Below are 24,334 nucleotides of genomic sequence, written 5' to 3'. Positions count from 1 at the left end.
TATAGGGGCCCATGGCAGATTAGGGGCCTGGCAGCAGCTATGGGAGGCCCGTAATCTGCCAGCACCCTATGACAAAAAATGGAACACACCAGCAGTGTGAGGAGACCTGAAAGTGGCACATGTTTGGGGCATGATTCATGGCAGATTTAGTCAGTTGTGTCAGGAACTGGTGGTTTGAAATCCAGACTAATCCACGCCTGATTCATTTTCACAAACGTCAGTCTCTCCACACTTTGGGTGGACAGTCGTGTCCTCCGCGGAGTTGCAATACCTCCTGCCGCACTAAACACGCGCTCCGATGCCACGCTACTGGCCGGGCATGACAGCCTTTCAAGGGCAAATTCAGCTAGTTGGGGCCAAAGGTCAAGTTTCGTTGCCCAGTAGTCAAGGGGATTGTCTACCTCGGTTGGCAGGGTGCTGTCCAAGTAGGCCTAAGCCTGTTGTTTGAGGTCCTGCTCCAGGTCCACCTGATGCTGCTGCTGCTGCTGCTGCTGCTGCTGCGGCTGGTTAGTAGTTTCCTCACTGCGCTGGTGAAGAAAGCTACTCATCATCGACTGCAGACTGAGGCAGCCGCTGCTGGTGGAGCTGCCACTGCTCCTACCACCCCACCCCTCCCCTGCTGCCATGGCAGCGGAACGCGAGCGCACAGGGCCCACAGTGTCTGAGGATGGACGTTGGCGCAGACAGGCAGAGACCAGCTGACTACATAGGTGGTTTTTATAGTACGTTATTTTGGCCTCCCTCTCAGCAGGTGTGAAAAAGGCCACCATTTTGGAACGGTAGCGAGGGTCCAACAAGGTGGACAGCCAAAAGTCATCCCTCTGTCTGATGGTTATTATTCGGCTGTCGCTACGCAAGCAACCGAGCATGCTATGGGCCATTTGTGCCAAGGAATGCGAGGGACTCCCTGCCTCCATCTCCACAGCATACTGCCACGGTGCGTCTGGGTCCTCTGTCTCCTCCTCCTCCTCCTCCTCTACCAGATGCTCCTGCTCCTCCACTCCTGTCCGCTGAGTGGAAAAACCACCCATTTCACTCAATAATTCCTGAGCACCAATGTCCTCCTCTACCTCCTCCTCTTCTTCCTGTCCTGCCCCCACAGGGGTCATGTGGCGTTGAGATCTGTGCGCCACGTCTACCGCACCCTGACCAGCCATTGTTAACAGCATTTGTTCCAGGACGTGCAACAGAGGAATGACGTCGTTCATCCCATAGTCCTGCCGACTCACGAATAGCGTGGCCTCCTCAAAGGGCCTGAGCAAGCGCAGGTGTCACGCATGAGCTGCCAATGGCTGACATCTAAGTTACACAGGGAGTACCTTTATCCGCTTTTAACATCAGGAAATCGGTGATGGCCTTTCGCTGTTCGTAAAGGCGGTCTAACATATGTAGGGTTGAATTCCACCTTGTTGCAACGTCACAGCATGAGGAGTCGGTACGGGGGCCCATGGCAGATTACGTGCCTGGCAGCAGCAATGGGAGGCCCGTAATCTGCCAGCACCCTATGTCAAAAAATTCAACACACCAGCAGTGTGAGGAGACCTGAAAGTGGCACATGGCATGAGACACTGTGGACCTGGCAGCAGCATGAGGAGGCGGTATATAGGGGCCCATGGCAGATTAGGGGCCTGGCAGCAGCTATGGGAGGCCCATAATCTGACAGCACCCTATGTCAAAAAATTCTACACACCAGCAGTGTGTGAGGAGACCTGAAAGTGGCACATGGCAGAGTGTGGCGATGGAGACAGCAGCAATGGGAGGCCGTACAGGGACCCATGACAGACTCTGGACCTGGCAGCAGCATGAGGAAGCGGTATATAGGGGCCTATGGCAGATTAGGGGCCTGGCAGCAGCTATAGGAGGCCCATAATCTGCCAGCACCCTATGTCAAAAAATTCAACACACCAGCAGTGTGAGGAGACCTGAAAGTGGCACATGGCATGAGACACTGTGGACCTGGCAGCAGCATGAGGAGGCGGTATATAGGGGCCCATGGCAGATTAGGGGCCTGGCAGCAGCTATGGGAGGCCCATAATCTGCCAGCACCCTATGTCAAAAAATTCTACACACCAGCAGTGTGTGAGGAGACCTGAAAGTGGCACATGGCAGAGTGTGGCGATGGAGACAGCAGCAATGGGAGGCCGTACAGGGACCCATGACAGACTCTGGACCTGGCAGCAGCATGAGGAGGCGGTATATAGGGGCCTATGGCAGATTAGGGGCCTGGCAGCAGCTATGGGAGGCCCGTAATCTGCCAGCACCCTATGTCAAAAAATTCTACACACCAGCAGTGTGTGAGGAGACCTGAAAGTGGCACATGGCAGAGTGTGGCGATGGAGACAGCAGCAATGGGAGGCCGTACAGGGACCCATGACAGACTCTGGACCTGGCAGCAGCATGAGGAAGCGGTATATAGGGGCCTATGGCAGATTAGGGGCCTGGCAGCAGCAATGGGAGGCCCGTAATCTGCCAACACCCTATGTCAAAAAATTCTACACACCAGCAGTGTGTGAGGAGACCTGAAAGTGGCACATGGCAGAGTGTGGCGATGGAGACAGCAGCAATGGGAGGCCGTACAGGGACCCATGACAGACTCAGGACCTGGCAGCAGCATGAGGAAGCGGTATATAGGGGCCTATGGCAGATTAGGGGCCTGGCAGCAGCTATAGGAGGCCCATAATCTGCCAGCACCCTATGTCAAAAAATTCAACACACCAGCAGTGTGAGGAGACCTGAAAGTGGCACATGGCATGAGACACTGTGGACCTGGCAGCAGCATGAGGAGGCGGTATATAGGGGCCCATGGCAGATTAGGGGCCTGGCAGCAGCTATGGGAGGCCCATAATCTGCCAGCACCCTATGTCAAAAAATTCTACACACCAGCAGTGTGTGAGGAGACCTGAAAGTGGCACATGGCAGAGTGTGGCGATGGAGACAGCAGCAATGGGAGGCCGTACAGGGACCCATGACAGACTCTGGACCTGGCAGCAGCATGAGGAGGCGGTATATAGGGGCCCATGGCAGATTAGGGGCCTGGCAGCAGCTATGGGAGGCCCATAATCTGCCAGCACCCTATGTCAAAAAATTCTACACACCAGCAGTGTGTGAGGAGACCTGAAAGTGGCACATGGCAGAGTGTGGCGATGGAGACAGCAGCAATGGGAGGCCGTACAGGGACCCATGACAGACTCTGGACCTGGCAGCAGCATGAGGAAGCGGTATATAGGGGCCTATGGCAGATTAGGGGCCTGGCAGCAGCTATGGGAGGCCCATAATCTGCCAGCACCCTATGTCAAAAAATTCTACACACCAGCAGTGTGTGAGGAGACCTGAAAGTGGCACATGGCAGAGTGTGGCGATGGAGACAGCAGCAATGGGAGGCCGTACAGGGACCCATGACAGACTCTGGACCTGGCAGCAGCATGAGGAAGCGGTATATAGGGGCCTATGGCAGATTAGGGGCCTGGCAGCAGCAATGGGAGGCCCGTAATCTGCCAACACCCTATGTCAAAAAATTCTACACACCAGCAGTGTGTGAGGAGACCTGAAAGTGGCACATGGCAGAGTGTGGCGATGGAGACAGCAGCAATGGGAGGCCGTACAGGGACCCATGAGAGACTCTGGACCAGGCAGCAGCATGAGGAAGCGGTATATAGGGGCCTATGGCAGATTAGGGGCCTGGCAGCAGCTATGGGAGGCCCATAATCTGCCAGCACCCTATGTCAAAAAATTCTACACACCAGCAGTGTGTGAGGAGACCTGAAAGTGGCACATGGCAGAGTGTGGCGATGGAGACAGCAGCAATGGGAGGCCGTACAGGGACCCATGACAGACTCTGGACCTGGCAGCAGCATGAGGAAGCGGTATATAGGGGCCTATGGCAGATTAGGGGCCTGGCAGCAGCTATAGGAGGCCCATAATCTGCCAGCACCCTATGTCAAAAAATTCAACACACCAGCAGTGTGTGAGGAGACCTGAAAGTGGCACATGGCAGAGTGTGGCGATGGAGACAGCAGCAATGGGAGGCCGTACAGGGACCCATGACAGACTCTGGACCTGGCAGCAGCATGAGGAAGCGGTATATAGGGGCCTATGGCAGATTAGGGGCCTGGCAGCAGCAATGGGAGGCCCGTAATCTGCCAACACCCTATGTCAAAAAATTCTACACACCAGCAGTGTGTGAGGAGACCTGAAAGTGGCACATGGCAGAGTGTGGCGATGGAGACAGCAGCAATGGGAGGCCGTACAGGGACCCATGACAGACTCTGGACCTGGCAGCAGCATGAGGAGGCGGTATATAGGGGCCCATGGCAGATTAGGGGCCTGGCAGCAGCTATGGGAGGCCCATAATCTGCCAGCACCCTATGTCAAAAAATTCTACACACCAGCAGTGTGTGAGGAGACCTGAAAGTGGCACATGGCAGAGTGTGGCGATGGAGACAGCAGCAATGGGAGGCCGTACAGGGACCCATGACAGACTCTGGACCTGGCAGCAGCATGAGGAAGCGGTATATAGGGGCCTATGGCAGATTAGGGGCCTGGCAGCAGCTATGGGAGGCCCATAATCTGCCAGCACCCTATGTCAAAAAATTCTACACACCAGCAGTGTGTGAGGAGACCTGAAAGTGGCACATGGCATGAGACACTGTGGACCTGGCAGCAGCATGAGGAGGCGGTATATAGGGGCCCATGGCAGATTAGGGGCCTGGCAGCAGCTATGGGAGGCCCATAATCTGCCAGCACCCTATGTCAAAAAATTCTACACACCAGCAGTGTGTGAGGAGACCTGAAAGTGGCACATGGCAGAGTGTGGCGATGGAGACAGCAGCAATGGGAGGCCGTACAGGGACCCATGACAGACTCTGGACCTGGCAGCAGCATGAGGAGGCGGTATATAGGGGCCTATGGCAGATTAGGGGCCTGGCAGCAGCTATGGGAGGCCCGTAATCTGCCAGCACCCTATGTCAAAAAATTCTACACACCAGCAGTGTGTGAGGAGACCTGAAAGTGGCACATGGCAGAGTGTGGCGATGGAGACAGCAGCAATGGGAGGCCGTACAGGGACCCATGACAGACTCTGGACCTGGCAGCAGCATGAGGAAGCGGTATATAGGGGCCTATGGCAGATTAAGGGCCTGGCAGCAGCAATGGGAGGCCCGTAATCTGCCAACACCCTATGTCAAAAAATTCTACACACCAGCAGTGTGTGAGGAGACCTGAAAGTGGCACATGGCAGAGTGTGGCGATGGAGACAGCAGCAATGGGAGGCCGTACAGGGACCCATGACAGACTCTGGACCTGGCAGCAGCATGAGGAAGCGGTATATAGGGGCCTATGGCAGATTAGGGGCCTGGCAGCAGCTATAGGAGGCCCATAATCTGCCAGCACCCTATGTCAAAAAATTCAACACACCAGCAGTGTGAGGAGACCTGAAAGTGGCACATGGCATGAGACACTGTGGACCTGGCAGCAGCATGAGGAGGCGGTATATAGGGGCCCATGGCAGATTAGGGGCCTGGCAGCAGCTATGGGAGGCCCATAATCTGCCAGCACCCTATGTCAAAAAATTCTACACACCAGCAGTGTGTGAGGAGACCTGAAAGTGGCACATGGCAGAGTGTGGCGATGGAGACAGCAGCAATGGGAGGCCGTACAGGGACCCATGACAGACTCTGGACCTGGCAGCAGCATGAGGAGGCGGTATATAGGGGCCCATGGCAGATTAGGGGCCTGGCAGCAGCTATGGGAGGCCCATAATCTGCCAGCACCCTATGTCAAAAAATTCTACACACCAGCAGTGTGTGAGGAGACCTGAAAGTGGCACATGGCAGAGTGTGGCGATGGAGACAGCAGCAATGGGAGGCCGTACAGGGACCCATGACAGACTCTGGACCTGGCAGCAGCTTGAGGAAGCGGTATATAGGGGCCTATGGCAGATTAGGGGCCTGGCAGCAGCTATGGGAGGCCCATAATCTGCCAGCACCCTATGTCAAAAAATTCTACACACCAGCAGTGTGTGAGGAGACCTGAAAGTGGCACATGGCATGAGACACTGTGGACCTGGCAGCAGCATGAGGAGGCGGTATATAGGGGCCCATGGCAGATTAGGGGCCTGGCAGCAGCTATGGGAGGCCCATAATCTGCCAGCACCCTATGTCAAAAAATTCTACACACCAGCAGTGTGTGAGGAGACCTGAAAGTGGCACATGGCAGAGTGTGGCAATGGAGACAGCAGCAATGGGAGGCCGTACAGGGACCCATGACAGACTCTGGACCTGGCAGCAGCATGAGGAGGCGGTATATAGGGGCCTATGGCAGATTAGGGGCCTGGCAGCAGCTATGGGAGGCCCGTAATCTGCCAGCACCCTATGTCAAAAAATTCTACACACCAGCAGTGTGTGAGGAGACCTGAAAGTGGCACATGGCAGAGTGTGGCGATGGAGACAGCAGCAATGGGAGGCCGTACAGGGACCCATGACAGACTCTGGACCTGGCAGCAGCATGAGGAAGCGGTATATAGGGGCCTATGGCAGATTAGGGGCCTGGCAGCAGCAATGGGAGGCCCGTAATCTGCCAACACCCTATGTCAAAAAATTCTACACACCAGCAGTGTGTGAGGAGACCTGAAAGTGGCACATGGCAGAGTGTGGCGATGGAGACAGCAGCAATGGGAGGCCGTACAGGGACCCATGACAGACTCTGGACCTGGCAGCAGCATGAGGAAGCGGTATATAGGGGCCTATGGCAGATTAGGGGCCTGGCAGCAGCTATAGGAGGCCCATAATCTGCCAGCACCCTATGTCAAAAAATTCAACACACCAGCAGTGTGAGGAGACCTGAAAGTGGCACATGGCATGAGACACTGTGGACCTGGCAGCAGCATGAGGAGGCGGTATATAGGGGCCCATGGCAGATTAGGGGCCTGGCAGCAGCTATGGGAGGCCCATAATCTGCCAGCACCCTATGTCAAAAAATTCTACACACCAGCAGTGTGTGAGGAGACCTGAAAGTGGCACATGGCAGAGTGTGGCGATGGAGACAGCAGCAATGGGAGGCCGTACAGGGACCCATGACAGACTCTGGACCTGGCAGCAGCATGAGGAGGCGGTATATAGGGGCCCATGGCAGATTAGGGGCCTGGCAGCAGCTATGGGAGGCCCATAATCTGCCAGCACCCTATGTCAAAAAATTCTACACACCAGCAGTGTGTGAGGAGACCTGAAAGTGGCACATGGCAGAGTGTGGCGATGGAGACAGCAGCAATGGGAGGCCGTACAGGGACCCATGACAGACTCTGGACCTGGCAGCAGCTTGAGGAAGCGGTATATAGGGGCCTATGGCAGATTAGGGGCCTGGCAGCAGCTATGGGAGGCCCATAATCTGCCAGCACCCTATGTCAAAAAATTCTACACACCAGCAGTGTGTGAGGAGACCTGAAAGTGGCACATGGCAGAGTGTGGCGATGGAGACAGCAGCAATGGGAGGCCGTACAGGGACCCATGACAGACTCTGGACCTGGCAGCAGCATGAGGAAGCGGTATATAGGGGCCTATGGCAGATTAGGGGCCTGGCAGCAGCTATAGGAGGCCCATAATCTGCCAGCACCCTATGTCAAAAAATTCAACACACCAGCAGTGTGTGAGGAGACCTGAAAGTGGCACATGGCAGAGTGTGGCGATGGAGACAGCAGCAATGGGAGGCCGTACAGGGACCCATGACAGACTCTGGACCTGGCAGCAGCATGAGGAAGCGGTATATAGGAGCCTATGGCAGATTAGGGGCCTGGCAGCAGCTATAGGAGGCCCATAATCTGCCAGCACCCTATGTCAAAAAATTCAACACACCAGCAGTGTGAGGAGACCTGAAAGTGGCACATGGCAGAGTGTGGCGATGGAGACAGCAGCAATGGGAGGCCGTACAGGGACCCATGACAGACTCTGGACCTGGCAGCAGCATGAGGAGGCGGTATATAGGGGCCCATGGCAGATTAGGGGCCTGGCAGCAGCTATGGGAGGCCCATAATCTGCCAGCACCCTATGTCAAAAAATTCTACACACCAGCAGTGTGTGAGGAGACCTGAAAGTGGCACATGGCAGAGTGTGGCGATGGAGACAGCAGCAATGGGAGGCCGTACAGGGACCCATGAGAGACTCTGGACCTGGCAGCAGCATGAGGAAGCGGTATATAGGGGCCTATGGCAGATTAGGGGCCTGGCAGCAGCTATGGGAGGCCCATAATCTGCCAGCACCCTATGTCAAAAAATTCTACACACCAGCAGTGTGTGAGGAGACCTGAAAGTGGCACATGGCAGAGTGTGGCGATGGAGACAGCAGCAATGGGAGGCCGTACAGGGACCCATGACAGACTCTGGACCTGGCAGCAGCATGAGGAAGCGGTATATAGGGGCCTATGGCAGATTAGGGGCCTGGCAGCAGCAATGGGAGGCCCGTAATCTGCCAACACCCTATGTCAAAAAATTCTACACACCAGCAGTGTGTGAGGAGACCTGAAAGTGGCACATGGCAGAGTGTGGCGATGGAGACAGCAGCAATGGGAGGCCGTACAGGGACCCATGACAGACTCTGGACCTGGCAGCAGCATGAGGAAGCGGTATATAGGGGCCTATGGCAGATTAGGGGCCTGGCAGCAGCTATAGGAGGCCCATAATCTGCCAGCACCCTATGTCAAAAAATTCAACACACCAGCAGTGTGAGGAGACCTGAAAGTGGCACATGGCATGAGACACTGTGGACCTGGCAGCAGCATGAGGAGGCGGTATATAGGGGCCCATGGCAGATTAGGGGCCTGGCAGCAGCTATGGGAGGCCCATAATCTGCCAGCACCCTATGTCAAAAAATTCTACACACCAGCAGTGTGTGAGGAGACCTGAAAGTGGCACATGGCAGAGTGTGGCGATGGAGACAGCAGCAATGGGAGGCCGTACAGGGACCCATGACAGACTCTGGACCTGGCAGCAGCATGAGGAGGCGGTATATAGGGGCCCATGGCAGATTAGGGGCCTGGCAGCAGCTATGGGAGGCCCATAATCTGCCAGCACCCTATGTCAAAAAATTCTACACACCAGCAGTGTGTGAGGAGACCTGAAAGTGGCACATGGCAGAGTGTGGCGATGGAGACAGCAGCAATGGGAGGCCGTACAGGGACCCATGACAGACTCTGGACCTGGCAGCAGCATGAGGAAGCGGTATATAGGGGCCTATGGCAGATTAGGGGCCTGGCAGCAGCTATGGGAGGCCCATAATCTGCCAGCACCCTATGTCAAAAAATTCTACACACCAGCAGTGTGTGAGGAGACCTGAAAGTGGCACATGGTAGAGTGTGGCGATGGAGACAGCAGCAATGGGAGGCCGTACAGGGACCCATGACAGACTCTGGACCTGGCAGCAGCATGAGGAAGCGGTATATAGGGGCCTATGGCAGATTAGGGGCCTGGCAGCAGCTATAGGAGGCCCATAATCTGCCAGCACCCTATGTCAAAAAATTCAACACACTAGCAGTGTGTGAGGAGACCTGAAAGTGGCACATGGCAGAGTGTGGCGATGGAGACAGCAGCAATGGGAGGCCGTACAGGGACCCATGACAGACTCTGGACCTGGCAGCAGCATGAGGAAGCGGTATATAGGGGCCTATGGCAGATTAGGGGCCTGGCAGCAGCTAAAGGAGGCCCATAATCTGCCAGCACCCTATGTCAAAAAATTCAACACACCAGCAGTGTGAGGAGACCTGAAAGTGGCACATGGCAGAGTGTGGCGATGGAGACAGCAGCAATGGGAGGCCGTACAGGGACCCATGACAGACTCTGGACCTGGCAGCAGCATGAGGAGGCGGTATATAGGGGCCCATGGCAGATTAGGGGCCTGGCAGCAGCTATGGGAGGCCCATAATCTGCCAGCACCCTATGTCAAAAAATTCTACACACCAGCAGTGTGTGAGGAGACCTGAAAGTGGCACATGGCAGAGTGTGGCGATGGAGACAGCAGCAATGGGAGGCCGTACAGGGACCCATGAGAGACTCTGGACCTTGCAGCAGCATGAGGAAGCGGTATATAGGGGCCTATGGCAGATTAGGGGCCTGGCAGCAGCTATGGGAGGCCCATAATCTGCCAGCACCCTATGTCAAAAAATTCTACACACCAGCAGTGTGTGAGGAGACCTGAAAGTGGCACATGGCAGAGTGTGGCGATGGAGACAGCAGCAATGGGAGGCCGTACAGGGACCCATGAGAGACTCTGGACCTGGCAGCAGCATGAGGAAGCGGTATATAGGGGCCTATGGCAGATTAGGGGCCTGGCAGCAGCTATAGGAGGCCCATAATCTGCCAGCACCCTATGTCAAAAAATTCAACACACCAGCAGTGTGTGAGGAGACCTCAAAGTGGCACATGTTTGAGGCATGATTCATGGCGGATTTAGTCAGTTGTGTCAGGAACTGGTGGTTTGAAATCCAGACTAATCCACGCCTGATTCATTTTCACAAACGTCAGTCTCTCCACACTTTGGGTGGACAGTCGTGTCCTCCGCGGAGTTACAATACCTCCTGCCGCACTAAACACGCGCTCCGATGCCACGCTACTGGCCGGGCATGACAGCCTTTCAAGGGCAAATTCAGCTAGTTGGGGCCAAAGGTCAAGTTTCGTTGCCCAGTAGTCAAGGGGATTGTCTACCTCGGTTGGCAGGGTGCTGTCCAAGTAGGCCCAAGCCTGTTGTTTGAGGTCCTGCTCCAGGTCCACCTGATGCTGCTGCTGCTGCTGCGGCTGGTTAGTAGTTTCCTCACTGCGCTGGTGAAGAAAGCTACTCATCATCGACTGCAGACTGAGGCAGCCGCTGCTGGTGGAGCTGCCACTGCTCCTACCACCCCACCCCTCCCCTGCTGCCATGGCAGCGGAACGCGAGCGCACAGGGCCCACAGTGTCTGAGGATGGACGTTGGCGCACAAAGGCAGAGACCAACTGACTACATAGGTGGTTTTTATAGTACGTTATTTTGGCCTCCCTCTCAGCAGGTGTGAAAAAGGCCACCATTTTGGAACGGTAGCGAGGGTCCAACAAGGTGGACAGCCAAAAGTCATCCCTCTGTCTGATGGTTATTATTCGGCTGTCGCTACGCAAGCAACCGAGCATGCTATGGGCCATTTGTGCCAAGGAATGCGAGGGACTCCCTGCCTCCATCTCCACAGCATACTGCCACGGTGCGTCTGGGTCCTCTGTCTCCTCCTCCTCCTCCTCTACCAGATGCTCCTGCTCCTCCACTCCTGTCCGCTGAGTGGAAAAACCACCCATTTCACTCAATAATTCCTGAGCACAAATGTCCTCCTCTACCTCCTCCTCTTCTTCCTGTCCTGCCTCCACAGGGGTCATGTGGCGTTGAGATCTGTGCGCCACGTCTACCGCACCCTGACCAGCCATTGTTAACAGCATTTGTTCAAGGACGTGCAACAGAGGAATGACGTCGTTCATCCCATAGTCCTGCCGACTCACGAATAGCGTGGCCTCCTCAAAGGGCCTGAGCAAGCGGCAGGTGTCACACATGAGCTGCCAATGGCTGACATCGAAGTTACACAGGGGAGTACCTTTATCCGCTTGTAACATCAGGAAATCGGTGATGGCCTTTCGCTGTTCGTAAAGGCGGTCTAACATGTGTAGGGTTGAATTCCACCTTGTTGCAACGTCGCAGATCAGGCGATGCTGTGGAATTCCGTTCTGCCGCTGCAGCTCAAGGAGGGTGTGCTTTGCGGTGTAGGAATGGCTGAAATGCATGCAAAGTTTACGTGACATTTTAAGGATGTCTTGCAGTGGGATGGTGGATTTTAGGAACCGCTTGACAACCAGATTGAACACGTGAGCCATGCATGGCGCATGGCACAACCTTCCTTGACGCAGAGCAGACACCATGTTCTTTCCGTTGTCGGTCAACATGGTTCCGATTTTCAGTTTGCGCGGAGACAGCCATCTGTCGATTTCTCTGTTCATTACACTCAGAAGTTCGTCCCCTGTGTGACTACGTTCGCCAAGGCATACCAGGTGCAGAACAGCGTGACACCGTTGCGCCCTGCACATGTGATATGCCGGTCGGGTAATGGGACTTGGCACGGGGGTGGCGGCTGAGGACACGGCGGAAGAAGAGGTGGTAGAGGCGGACATCTTTGCCGGACCAAGGACGTGCAAACGTGGAGGCAAAAGCGGCGTGACCTGTCCAAGTTGCTGGTGCGGCTGTGACGGCACCACGTTCACCCAGTGGGCCGTAAATGACATGTACTGTCCCTGACCATAGTTACAGCTCCACACGTCGGCGCTGCCGTGCACTTTGGCAGAGACCGACATGCTCAAAGACTGGCCCACCATGTCTTCTACATGTGAATGCAGGGCTGGCACTGCCTTTTTGGCGAAGAAATGACGGCTTGGCACTCTCCACCGCGGCGCGGCACAAGCCATCATTTCTCTGAAAGGTGCTGAGTCCACCACTTGGAAAGGGAGGGACTGCAGCACCAGCAACTTGGACAGGAGGACGTTCAGCTTTTGCACCGTCGGGTGCGTGCTCGCAAACTGTTGTCTCTTGGAAACGGATTCCAAGAAAGACTGCTGACGGAATCCGTGAAGAGGAGTAGCAGGAGAAGGAGCATCTGAACGAGCGGAAGATGCCAACGAGCGACAACTCCCCTCAGCAGAGGTGTTGGAGCCTTGACTGGCTGATGGAGGGCGATTGACGTCGGGTGACGGAGCAAGTAACGGAGCGGGTGATGGAGCGGGGGCTGGGGCGGGCAGAACCGCCGTATCTTTATCACGGTTTTCCCAGGCCACCAAATGGCGACGCTGCATATGCTGCCGCAACGCTGTAGTCCCAACATGGGCCCCCTGGCCACGCTTGACTTTCTGGCCACATAGTCGACATACGGCTACGTTTACTTCCTCGGGCGGCTTGACGAAAAATTGCCACACCGCCGAGTAGGAAACTTTGCCCCCGATACTCCTCACTGGCTGACTGCTGCTTCCTCCGTGCACACCGGCACCACTACTGGCCGTGGTGGTAGGCTGCAGTGGAGCTGGTGCTCTACTCCGTGGACGTTTGGCTCCACTGACACTGCTGCGACCCTGCTGCTGTCTCCTGGGCAACCCACCGACTGTTTTGCTCGCTGCCAAGCTGCCACCCTCTTCTCCTGATGATGCGGAAGAAATTGCCTGATGACGACGAGGCTGCCAAGTGCGATCAACCTCCTCATCATCAAGTAGGGTCTCCGCCTCACTACTAGCCCCCTCGGCTGAGTCTGGGTCAGGAGACAGACCTGTCTCTAGACCGGCTACCGAGCCACTCTCCTCGCCACTACTTCTTCGCCTGGCTGCTGAAAAGGCGGATGTCTCCCCCCGTTCCTGACCGCCCTCTGTTAGCTCTTCCTCACTGTACAGTGGGGCTGAGCCCACAGCATGCGATACTTCGCTTGGTGAGGGAACACCAAAGGACAGGGGCAGGTAGAGGACACGTGATTTCAGTGGGCTTGGTCCCGGGCCATGCCAACTAACGGTTGTGTCTGACGTACCCACCGACCGTTGGCTGTAGGTGTCAGAGGTGACCTGGGAAGAGGAAGACGACCGAGCCAACCAATCGACGACGGCAGGGTTGTCGGTGGAGACACGACCGCTGGATGACACCGGGAGCACTGGCCTCTGGCTGCGAATAGTGCTGCCTCGACCCCTTCCTCTGCTGCCACGTCTGCTTGCTCCTAAAACATTGCCTCCTCTGCCACTCCTCTGCATGTTGTCTGACATACTCTTTAATTAAACGATTATGTGTCCCTGAGTAACAATTCTGTGTCCCTGAGTAACAATTCTGTGTCTGTGCGAGTAACAATTCTGTGGCCCTAAGTAACAGTTCTGTGGCCCTCAGTAACAATTCTGTGTCCCTGATTAACGTTTCTGTGGCCCCAAGTAACAGTTCTGTGGCCCTCAGTAACAATTCTGTGTCTGTGCGAGTAACAATTCTGTGTCTGTGCGAGTAACAATTCTGTGGCCCTAAGTAAAGTTTCTGTGGCCCTAAGTAACAATTCTCTGGCACTCAGTAACAATTCTGTCTGTCCCTGAGTAACAATTCTCTGGCACTCAGTAACAATTCTGTCTGTCCCTGAGTAAAAATTCTGTGGCCCTAAGTAAAGTTTCTGGGGCCCTGAGTAACAATTATCTGGCACTCAGTAACAATTCTGTCTGTCCCTGAGTAACAATTCTCTGGCACTCAGTAACAATTCTGTCTGTCCCTGAGTAAAAATTCTCTGGCCCTAAGTAAAGTTTCTGTGGCCCTGAGTAACAATTCTCTGGCACTCCGTAACAATTCTGTCTGTCCCTGAGTAACAATTCTCTGGCACTCAGTAACAATTCTGTCTGTCCCTGAGTAAAAATTCTGTGGCCCTAATTAAAGTTTCTGTGGCCCTAAGTAACAATTCTCTGGCACTCAGTAACAATTCTGTCTGTCCCTGAGTAACAATTCTCTGGCACTCGGTAACAATTCTGTCTGTCCCTGAGTAACAATTCTCTGGCACTCAGTAACAATTCTGTCTGTCCCTGAGTAAAAATTCTGTGGCCCTAATTAAAGTTTCTGTGGCCCTAAGTAACAATTCTCTGGCACTCAGTAACAATTCTGTCTGTCCCTGAGTAACAATTCTCTGGCACTCCGTAACAATTCTGTCTGTCCCTGAGTAACAATTCTCTGGCACTCAGTAACAATTCTGTCTGTCCCTGAGTAAAAATTCTGTGGCCCTAAGTAAAGTTTCTGTGGCCCTGAGTAACAATTCTCTGGCACTCCGTAACAATTCTGTCTGTCCCTGAGTATGAATTCCGTGGCCCTAACTAGCGTTTCTTTGTCCCTAAGTAAAGTTTCTGTGGCCCTCAGTAACAGTTCTGTGTCTGTGCGAGTAACAATTCTGTGTCTGTGCGAGTAACAATTCTGTGGCCCTAAGTAAAGTTTCTGTGGCCCTAAGTAACAATTCTCTGGCACTCCGTAACAATTCTGTCTGTCCCTGAGTAACAATTCTCTGGCACTCAGTAACAATTCTGTCTGTCCCTGAGTAAAAATTCTGTGGCCCTAAGTAAAGTTTCTGTGGCCCTGAGTAACAATTCTCTGGCACTCCGTAACAATTCTGTCTGTCCCTGAGTAACAATTCTCTGGCACTCAGTAACAATTCTGTCTGTCCCTGAGTAAAAATTCTGTGACCCTAAGTAAAGTTTCTGTGGCCCAGAGTAACAATTCTCTGGCACTCCGTAACAATTCTGTCTGTCCCTGAGTATGAATTCTGTGGCCCTAACTAGCGTTTCTTTGTCCCTAAGTAACAGTTCTGTGGCCCTGAGTAACAATTCTGTGTCTGTGCGAGTAACAATTCTGTGGCCCTAAGTAACAGTTCTGTGGCCCTCAGTAACAGTTCTGTGTCTGTGCGAGTAACAATTCTGTGTCTGTGCGAGTAACAATTCTGTGGCCCTAAGTAACAGTTCTGTGGCCTTCAGTAACAATTCTGTGTCTGTGCGAGTAACAATTCTGTGTCTGTGCGAGTAACAATTCTGTGGCCCTAAGTAAAGTTTCTGTGGCCCTAAGTAACAATTCTCTGGCACTCAGTAACAATTCTGTCTGTCCCTGAGTAACAATTCTCTGGCACTCAGTAACAATTCTGTCTGTCCCTGAGTAAAAATTCTGTGGCCCTAAGTAAAGTTTCTGGGGCCCTGAGTAACAATTCTCTGGCACTCAGTAACAATTCTGTCTGTCCCTGAGTAACAATTCTCTGGCACTCAGTAACAATTCTGTCTGTCCCTGAGTAAAAATTCTGTGGCCCTAAGTAAAGTTTCTGTGGCCCTAAGTAACAATTCTCTGGCACTCAGTAACAATTCTATCTGTCCCTGAGTAACAATTCTCTGGCACTCAGTAACAATTCTGTCTGTCCCTGAGTAAAAATTCTGTGGCCCTAATTAAAGTTTCTGTGGCCCTAAGTAACAATTCTCTGGCACTCAGTAACAATTCTGTCTGTCCCTGAGTAACAATTCTCTGACACTCCGTAACAATTCTGTCTGTCCCTGAGTAACAATTCTCTGGCACTCAGTAACAATTCTGTCTGTCCCTGAGTAAAAATTCTGTGGCCCTAAGTAAAGTTTCTGTGGCCCTGAGTAACAATTCTCTGGCACTCCGTAACAATTCTGTCTGTCCCTGAGTATGAATTCCGTGGCCCTAACTAGCGTTTCTTTGTCCCTAAGTAAAGTTTCTGTGGCCCTCAGTAACAGTTCTGTGTCTGTGCGAGTAACAATTCTGTGTCTGTGCGAGTAACAATTCTGTGGCCCTAAGTAAAGTTTCTGTGGCCCTAAGTAACAATTCTCTGGCACTCCGTAACAATTCTGTCTGTCCCTGAGTAACAATTCTCTGGCACTCAGTAACAATTCTGTCTGTCCCTGAGTAAAAATTCTGTGGCCCTAAGTAAAGTTTCTGTGGCCCTGAGTAACAATTCTCTGGCACTCCGTAACAATTCTGTCTGTCCCTGAGTAACAATTCTCTGGCACTCAGTAACAATTCTGTCTGTCCCTGAGTAAAAATTCTGTGGCCCTAAGTAAAGTTTCTGTGGCCCAGAGTAACAATTCTCTGGCACTCCGTAACAATTCTGTCTGTCCCTGAGTATGAATTCTGTGGCCCTAACTAGCGTTTCTTTGTCCCTAAGTAACAGTTCTGTGGCCCTGAGTAACAATTCTGTGTCTGTGCGAGTAACAATTCTGTGGCCCTAAGTAACAGTTCTGTGGCCCTCAGTAACAGTTCTGTGTCTGTGCGAGTAACAATTCTGTGTCTGTGCGAGTAACAATTCTGTGGCCCTAAGTAACAGTTCTGTGGCCTTCAGTAACAATTCTGTGTCTGTGCGAGTAACAATTCTGTGTCTGTGCGAGTAACAATTCTGTGGCCCTAAGTAAAGTTTCTGTGGCCCTAAGTAACAATTCTCTGGCACTCAGTAACAATTCTGTCTGTCCCTGAGTAACAATTCTCTGGCACTCAGTAACAATTCTGTCTGTCCCTGAGTAAAAATTCTGTGGCCCTAAGTAAAGTTTCTGTGGCCCTAAGTAACAATTCTCTGGCACTCAGTAACAATTCTGTCTGTCCCTGAGTAACAATTCTCTGACACTCCGTAACAATTCTGTCTGTCCCTGAGTAACAATTCTCTGGCACTCAGTAACAATTCTGTCTGTCCCTGAGTAAAAATTCTGTGGCCCTAAGTAAAGTTTCTGTGGCCCTGAGTAACAATTCTCTGGCACTCCGTAACAATTCTGTCTGTCCCTGAGTATGAATTCCGTGGCCCTAACTAGCGTTTCTTTGTCCCTAAGTAAAGTTTCTGTGGCCCTCAGTAACAGTTCTGTGTCTGTGCGAGTAACAATTCTGTGTCTGTGCGAGTAACAATTTAGTGGCCCTAAGTAAAGTTTCTGTGGCCCTAAGTAACAATTCTCTGGCACTCCGTAACAATTCTGTCTGTCCCTGAGTAACAATTCTCTGGCACTCAGTAACAATTCTGTCTGTCCCTGAGTAAAATTTCTGTGGCCCTAAGTAAAGTTTCTGTGGCCCTGAGTAACAATTCTCTGGCACTCCGTAACAATTCTGTCTGTCCCTGAGTAACAATTCTCTGGCACTCAGTAACAATTCTGTCTGTCCCTGAGTAAAAATTCTGTGGCCCTAAGTAAAGTTTCTGTGGCCCAGAGTAACAATTCTCTGGCACTCCGTAACAATTCTGTCTGTCCCTGAGTATGAATTCTGTGGCCCTAACTAGCGTTTCTTTGTCCCTAAGTAACAGTTCTGTGGCCCTGAGTAACAATTCTGTGTCTGTGCGAGTAACAATTCTGTGGCCCTAAGTAACAGTTCTGTGGCCCTCAGTAACAGTTCTGTGTCTGTGCGAGTAACAATTCTGTGTCTGTGCGAGTAACAATTCTGTGGCCCTAAGTAACAGTTCTGTGGCCTTCAGTAACAATTCTGTGTCTGTGCGAGTAACAATTCTGTGTCTGTGCGAGTAACAATTCTGTGGCCCTAAGTAAAGTTTCTGTGGCCCTAAGTAACAATTCTCTGGCACTCAGTAACAATTCTGTCTGTCCCTGAGTAACAATTCTCTGGCACTCAGTAACAATTCTGTCTGTCCCTGAGTAAAAATTCTGTGGCCCTAAGTAAAGTTTCTGTGGCCCTAAGTAACAATTCTCTGGCACTCAGTAACAATTCTGTCTGTCCCTGAGTAACAATTCTCTGGCACTGAGTAACAATTCTGTCTGTCCCTGAGTAAAAATTCTGTGGCCCTAATTAAAGTTTCTGTGGCCCTAAGTAACAATTCTCTGGCACTCAGTAACAATTCTGTCTGTCCCTGAGTAACAATTCTCTGGCACTCAGTAACAATTCTGTCTGTCCCTGAGTAACAATTCTGTGGCCCTAATAACGTTTCTGTGGCCCTAAGTAACAATTCTCTGGCACTGAGTAACAATTCTGTCTGTCCCTGATTATGAATTCTGTGGCCCTAACTAGCGTTTCTTTGTCCCTAAATAACGATTCTGTGGCCCTCATTAACAAGTCTGTGTCCCTGAGTAATGGTTCTCTGTCCCTAAGTAACTTTTCTCTGTCCCCAATTATCGTTTCTGTGGCCCTAACTCTGTCCCTGTCCCTAGTACAGAGCGGTCTGCCTCTGTTCAATAACTGCAGGCAAATGAAGAATTCCAAAATGGCCGCTATTTATAGCTCGACCATTACACAGTGCTGGCTGGCTGGCTGCTGATAGGCTGATGCGATCACATGTAGTTGAGGAATGCATTATGGGTCAGCGCGCCTTGTCTGCGCGCCTTCCCAGACATCCCCGCTCCGTCGCCGCACATGTCAGCCGCCATTTTCTGAAAAATTTCGATTCGCGCGTCCGAATTAGGCTATTTTTCGGATTCGGCACGAATCTAAATTTTTCCGATATTCGACTCGAATTCCACTTCGGATACTTCGATTCGCTCATCTCTAATTATTATATTATTATTTTTTGATTATTTATTAAATTATAATTCATGATTTTGTGTTTCAAATTTTAACATACCCGGGATGTTTACTAAACTCTTGTTCGGACAGATTTCAGTGAGTTATTCCTAAAAATTACAGGCCTACAATAAAAAAACTACATATTTCCATGCAAAAAAATTTACCGCTTTGAGCACAGAAATACTGACATAATCAGACCGCTAGGGAGGCTATGTAAGCTATGCACTCAATATTTTATTCTACAGGAGCTTCAACTCCACTCATGTAAAGGTTTTCATCCTAACCAGAGTTCTGATTTTAATCCAATTCCAAGGGTCTAAGGAGCAACTAAGCAGTGCAATGAGAAATATACAACTGGTAATTAGTGGGACATACTGTATAATCATTAAAAAAGATTTTTAACATTATTGTTCAAGGTCCAGTTTGTGATCTACGCACACAGTGGCAGCTATTTTGTAACAAAAAGATATTCATGAGACTACTACTGAATTTCTCTGTCGGTTTGTTTTCCATAGATTTGACTATGGGTTATGAAAAAAGCCATGTAGGCTGAAACGCGTCAACTCACTGTATCTGTCAATTCTACACTATGGCTTTCAAAATAAATGCAAGGTTTTAAGAGCAGCAGCGGTTGTGTGGATCATCCAAATGGAGTTTGTTTTCCATATGGCTGCTATAAAGGGGATAGATGGTGTCACAGTTCATAAAAATTGAGGTTGAATTTAGAGTAAATTGGCCCTCAATTTTAAACTTAGTAGCAAAGGCTACACTATTCTTAAAAATGTTCCCTCTCCCCTTTACCTACCATTCCTGCATACCCTGTATTCAAAAATATCTGTATACTTACCTTTTTTAGTTTAGTCCGGTCATGTGATTCAGCAGCTGTGACTTCCCTGTGTAAAAGAGCCCTCCGCAAAGGCTGTGAATTCTCGGAGCCTTGACATGACCTTTAGGATCCCATGGCTCATTCATTGTTGGTGCTGCCTTCTACAGCAACCCCTCACTGACAGTGGGGTCAATGTTGCTGGACCGGGTGACCTACCTGGACCTAAAAAAGGTAAATATGCAAATCTTTTTTATACAGGGTATGCAGATAGGTAGAAGGAGAAGGGACGGGAACATTTTAAAGAATAGTTAGTATTAGCCTTATCTTCTACTTCAAAGCTGAGCTCTGGGAAAGCCAAAGTCCTAGGAAAAAGGGTCAGCCGCACATCAGAGGATTGATGAATATAGTGTATATTTATTGAACCATATTACAGACAAAACACCAGAACATGAATACAGGACCTGTTGACGCGTTTCATACAATCTCATGCTTAATCATAACCACGAGATCGTGAGAAACGCATCAACAGGTCCTGGTGTTTTGTATGTCCTATGGATCAATAAATACACACTATATTCATCTATCCTCCTGTGTGCGGCTGACCCTTTTTCCTGTTGCATTGTGTGTGGTGGCAGGCCAGAGCCTGCACCTGTCGTGGATTGATCTGGATTGTTTGCCTGAGCGGTATACTTCTGTTCTTTGGATAAAGCCAAAGTCCTCCTTTGTAGTGGGGCTGATCTCACATTAGTTAACTGCCTTTGGTCCCACAGGCCCCTCCATGCTGCTAGACCGGTTCCTGCAGCCTCTTCTCCCCCTACTCTCCAGCAGTCTAAGGTCCTCTGACATCATCATGACCAATGCAGGGCACAAAGGGAATGCTGAGGGACAGTCCCCTGTCGGAGCACAGAGGGACACCATTTGCCAGGGAAGCTGAGGATCAGGCAAGAAAAAGTGCTTTTACTGTTCCCCAGACATACAAGACCAGTTAACCCTTGCAGTCTGGGTGCAATCAGTCGGGCTTTAAGTCAGTAAAGTCAAAATCCTGTCTACAATCAGACAATGCAAGATGCCTGATAGTAACTTTGTTAGCCATGAAAGCCTCCTCTGTGCTCCTCTATGATTTAGTTTAATTTTGTTTCTGGGTCTTGACTTTCCATTAATTTATGGCTAAGCAACAGCAGCCACCATTTCTTTATCCGAAGAGAGTGGACTTATAGGCCACTGAAGCAGCCTCATTGAAGACTCATGTGGCAGTTGGCAGGGCGTAGTGAAAGTCAGGTCACCACAATAAAATGATAAAAAGTCAGAGAGTGCCACATAGGAGACTTTTTTTAGTCCTAAAGTGTGAGAAAAGTATGTTCTAACGTTCAACAGCTTCACCAAACTGTAACCCACACAGACATAAAAATGCTTTTTTTAGTAGAGTAGGGGAAGGCTAGAACCATGTCTGCTCTTCAAGTTGCAAATTTTCCCTCACTTCCTATATGGTGGAATCATTATCACATTCTGTGAAATTCCACATTCTGTTTTGGTAAAAACCAGACAGGGGTTCTAACCCTTCTCTGCTCTATCAAAAAAACTCACTCCATCCAAAAAAAAGCTTTGGCTGGACTTATACTTTAAAGGGTCTATTTATCAATATTTTTGCTCTAGATGCACATAACTTTCACCCACACATTTTTTCCAATTTGAATGAAAATATGTGATTCTTGGGTGAACACATTGATAACTTGACCTAAGTTTACAATTTTGAAATGGACAACAGGTTCACGTTATATACAAATAAGTTTTAAAGCTCAACTCCATAAAAATAAAAATAAAAACACTCTTGCAGTTGGTTCCCCCCGCATTGCAAGGGTTTATTGCTTGCTTAGTCTAGGGGTAGAGGATTAGGCAGAAAATACTTACCTTTTTCCTCACTCCAGTAGAGTTCCGCCAATGCTGCAACGCTTCTTCAGCCTCTTCTGTTAGCTGCGACTGGCTCCAGTTGCACTCAAACCTCCAAAAATGTATAATACAGGACTAATGCTCCTGTATTTTACACGATGGCGCTGAATCTCTGCCCACAGACCAGTGCTTCTGGCAGAAAAGGAGAGTGCTGGCCGGAGTGGGGTATAAGGTAAGTGATTCAGCCTGTTCTGAAATCCCCCAAACATAACAAGCAATTAACCCTTGCAGTATGGGGGGAAGGGAAGGGTGGATTATTTATTTTCATAGAGATGGACTTTAAGATTGGCTTTTGGATTGTATGCAGACTTTATACAGTCCCTGTTTTGTTTCTTCTTAGTTGTCAGTAGATATTTCAATGCAAGCTGCGTTCCTGGAATCGGAGTCTCCACCCCAAACCTGTGTGAACTATGCCAAGGTCCCAAATCGTATGTACGAGAGAAAAACCACTTCTGTGAGAATAGCAGCAACGAGCCATTTTCTGACACTGATGGTGCCTTCAGGTACAATGGACACATTCTGCAGACACTTTATCACTGACCTCTGTCATTAGATTAATATCATTTCATAGCAAGTCATTTTCTGCTGTGAAGGTATCAAGAACATTCCTGTGAGTTAATGATACATCTATCTTAATAAAAATTAGTTTATTAAAAAAATAATATACATTTTTAATTATAAAATCAATAAAAGATTGCAAACTAAATATGGCAAGGCATAGAGTTTCATTGCACGATACATTGAATACAAAGGATAGGTCTTAAAAGTTCATCATATGCTTTTTGTTATGTTTGCAATATGCAGGTGTCTGAAGGATGGGGCAGGTGATGTTGCTTTCACGGATCACTTTGCTATAATGAATGTACCTGGTAAGTTTCATATATAGTGCTTTTGGAAAGGAATTATATACTGTATATCTTTGAAAACACCTATTTTATTTTCTGTTTCAATATTTTTATTAAGAAAGTTTTGTTTTAAGAATATAACAAGCTCAAGATACGTCCTCGCAGGGGCAGAGCAGAACAATAACACAGAAACAGTTACATCCTGCTGACTTGTATTAGCCAAATAACAAAATGTCCAATGACAAATGACAGCAAGGAGGGACGGCAAAAAAGCTGAACCAAATAATAGCAGCAGTAATCCAACATAGTACCGGAAAAGGAAGAAAAAAGAAAAAAGGTTAGAGGAAAGGATAAAGAACAGAAAACGACAAAAAAAAAAAAGGAATCAGAAAAAAAAACATTGAGGAGAGAGAAACTAGAAGAATCACAGATCTAGGGCTAGCACCGGCAACGACTATAAGAGGCCATAACTAGTAGGAGGCAGGGATGGCAAGGAATAACGTATCAAAGGTTCCCAAACCTTAAGGAATCTTGGATGAGAATCATGAAGAATGCTAGACATCTGTTAATTGATCAACATAGCAATCATCTTGGTCTTCACCCCCTGGAAGACAACCGAAGGGGTTCTCCAAGCTTGAGCTATAGCACGTTTGGCCGAAATAAATTGGTAGGATGCCAATTTCTGCTGAGACCTAGACAGACCCAAAATTGGGCAATGCAGAAGGGCCACCCTTGCATCCCTACGGACCGTAATATGACACCTCTTTTATTTTGAGCTCTTGCCTAATAAAGTTCCCACTTTCAAAGCATCTGTATACTATTTTTAATTTATTATTTATTTATTAAAGGTAGTTATATAGCACCATCATTTTACGCAGCACTTTTACATATATATTGTACATTCACATCAGTACCTAACCCTCAAGGGGCGTACAATCTAAGGTCCCTAACTCACATTCATACATACAGTACACATACTAGGGCTAATTTAGACAGCGGCTAATTAACTTACCAGCATGTCTTTGGAGTGTGGGAGGAAACCGGAGTACCTGGAGGAAACCCGTGCAGGCACAGGGAGAACATGCAAACTCCAGGCAGGTGGTGCCGTGGCTGGGATTCTTATGATCTGTCATTTTTTTTCACTATTTGGGTTGTGATAGAAATCTATATATTTTATTGTATTTTTAGTGTGGTGCAAACTTTCGAAAACACTAAATGGTGTAGTATTTTTTAAAGATTTACATAGCTGTTCATCCATAAAAACTGCATGAAAAATTAATTCTGTGCGAATAGGGCAAAATCGAATGTTTTCAGGCTATAGTCTATGCAGATTAAATATCATTCATTAACCACTTTACCCCCCTTCCTGACCAGGCCATTTTTTGCGATACGGCGCTGCGTTACTTTAGCTGACAATTGCACGGTCATGCAACGCTGCACCAAAATGATTTTGATTACTTTATGTCCTTTTTTTCCCCACAAATGGAGCTTTCTTTCGGAGGTATTTGATTGTCTCTGCGGTTTTTATTTTTTGTGCTATAAACAAAAAAAAGACTGACAATTTTGAAAAAAATATTTTTGACTTTTTGCTATAAAACATATCCAGTAAAAAAATTTTAAAAATCCAATTTTGTTGTAAATGTAGGCCAAAATGTATTCTGCTACATGTGTTTGCTAAAAAAATCAATACATGTAAATTAATT

The 24,334-nt window shown here is 49.6% G+C and overlaps 1 protein-coding gene across 3 annotated transcripts in view; it reads left to right on the top strand.

Annotated features, from left to right (window-relative positions):
• The window catches only part of LOC149445951 (serotransferrin-2-like), an 81,313-nt gene that overhangs the window by 8,473 nt on the left and 48,506 nt on the right, over positions 1-24,334 (top strand). For all 3 annotated transcript variants that reach the window (XR_016306298.1, XM_089653255.1, XM_089653254.1), the window contains exons 5-6: positions 22,127-22,289; positions 22,591-22,655. Coding sequence is in view for 2 of the 3 variants with exons in the window: in XM_089653255.1 (XP_089509381.1) it covers positions 22,127-22,289; positions 22,591-22,655 (228 nt within the window). In the remaining variant the exon portion in view is untranslated. The remainder of the gene's footprint in view (positions 1-22,126; positions 22,290-22,590; positions 22,656-24,334) is intronic.

Source organism: Staurois parvus, unplaced genomic scaffold (assembly GCF_062004578.1).
Source record: "Staurois parvus isolate SC_StPar_1 unplaced genomic scaffold, SC_StPar_1.0 ptg000704l, whole genome shotgun sequence".
In the NCBI taxonomy this organism is placed as follows: domain Eukaryota; kingdom Metazoa; phylum Chordata; class Amphibia; order Anura; family Ranidae; genus Staurois; species Staurois parvus.
The sequence above is the reverse complement of the archived record's forward strand: the minus strand, read 5'-3'. Positions and strand labels throughout refer to the sequence as shown.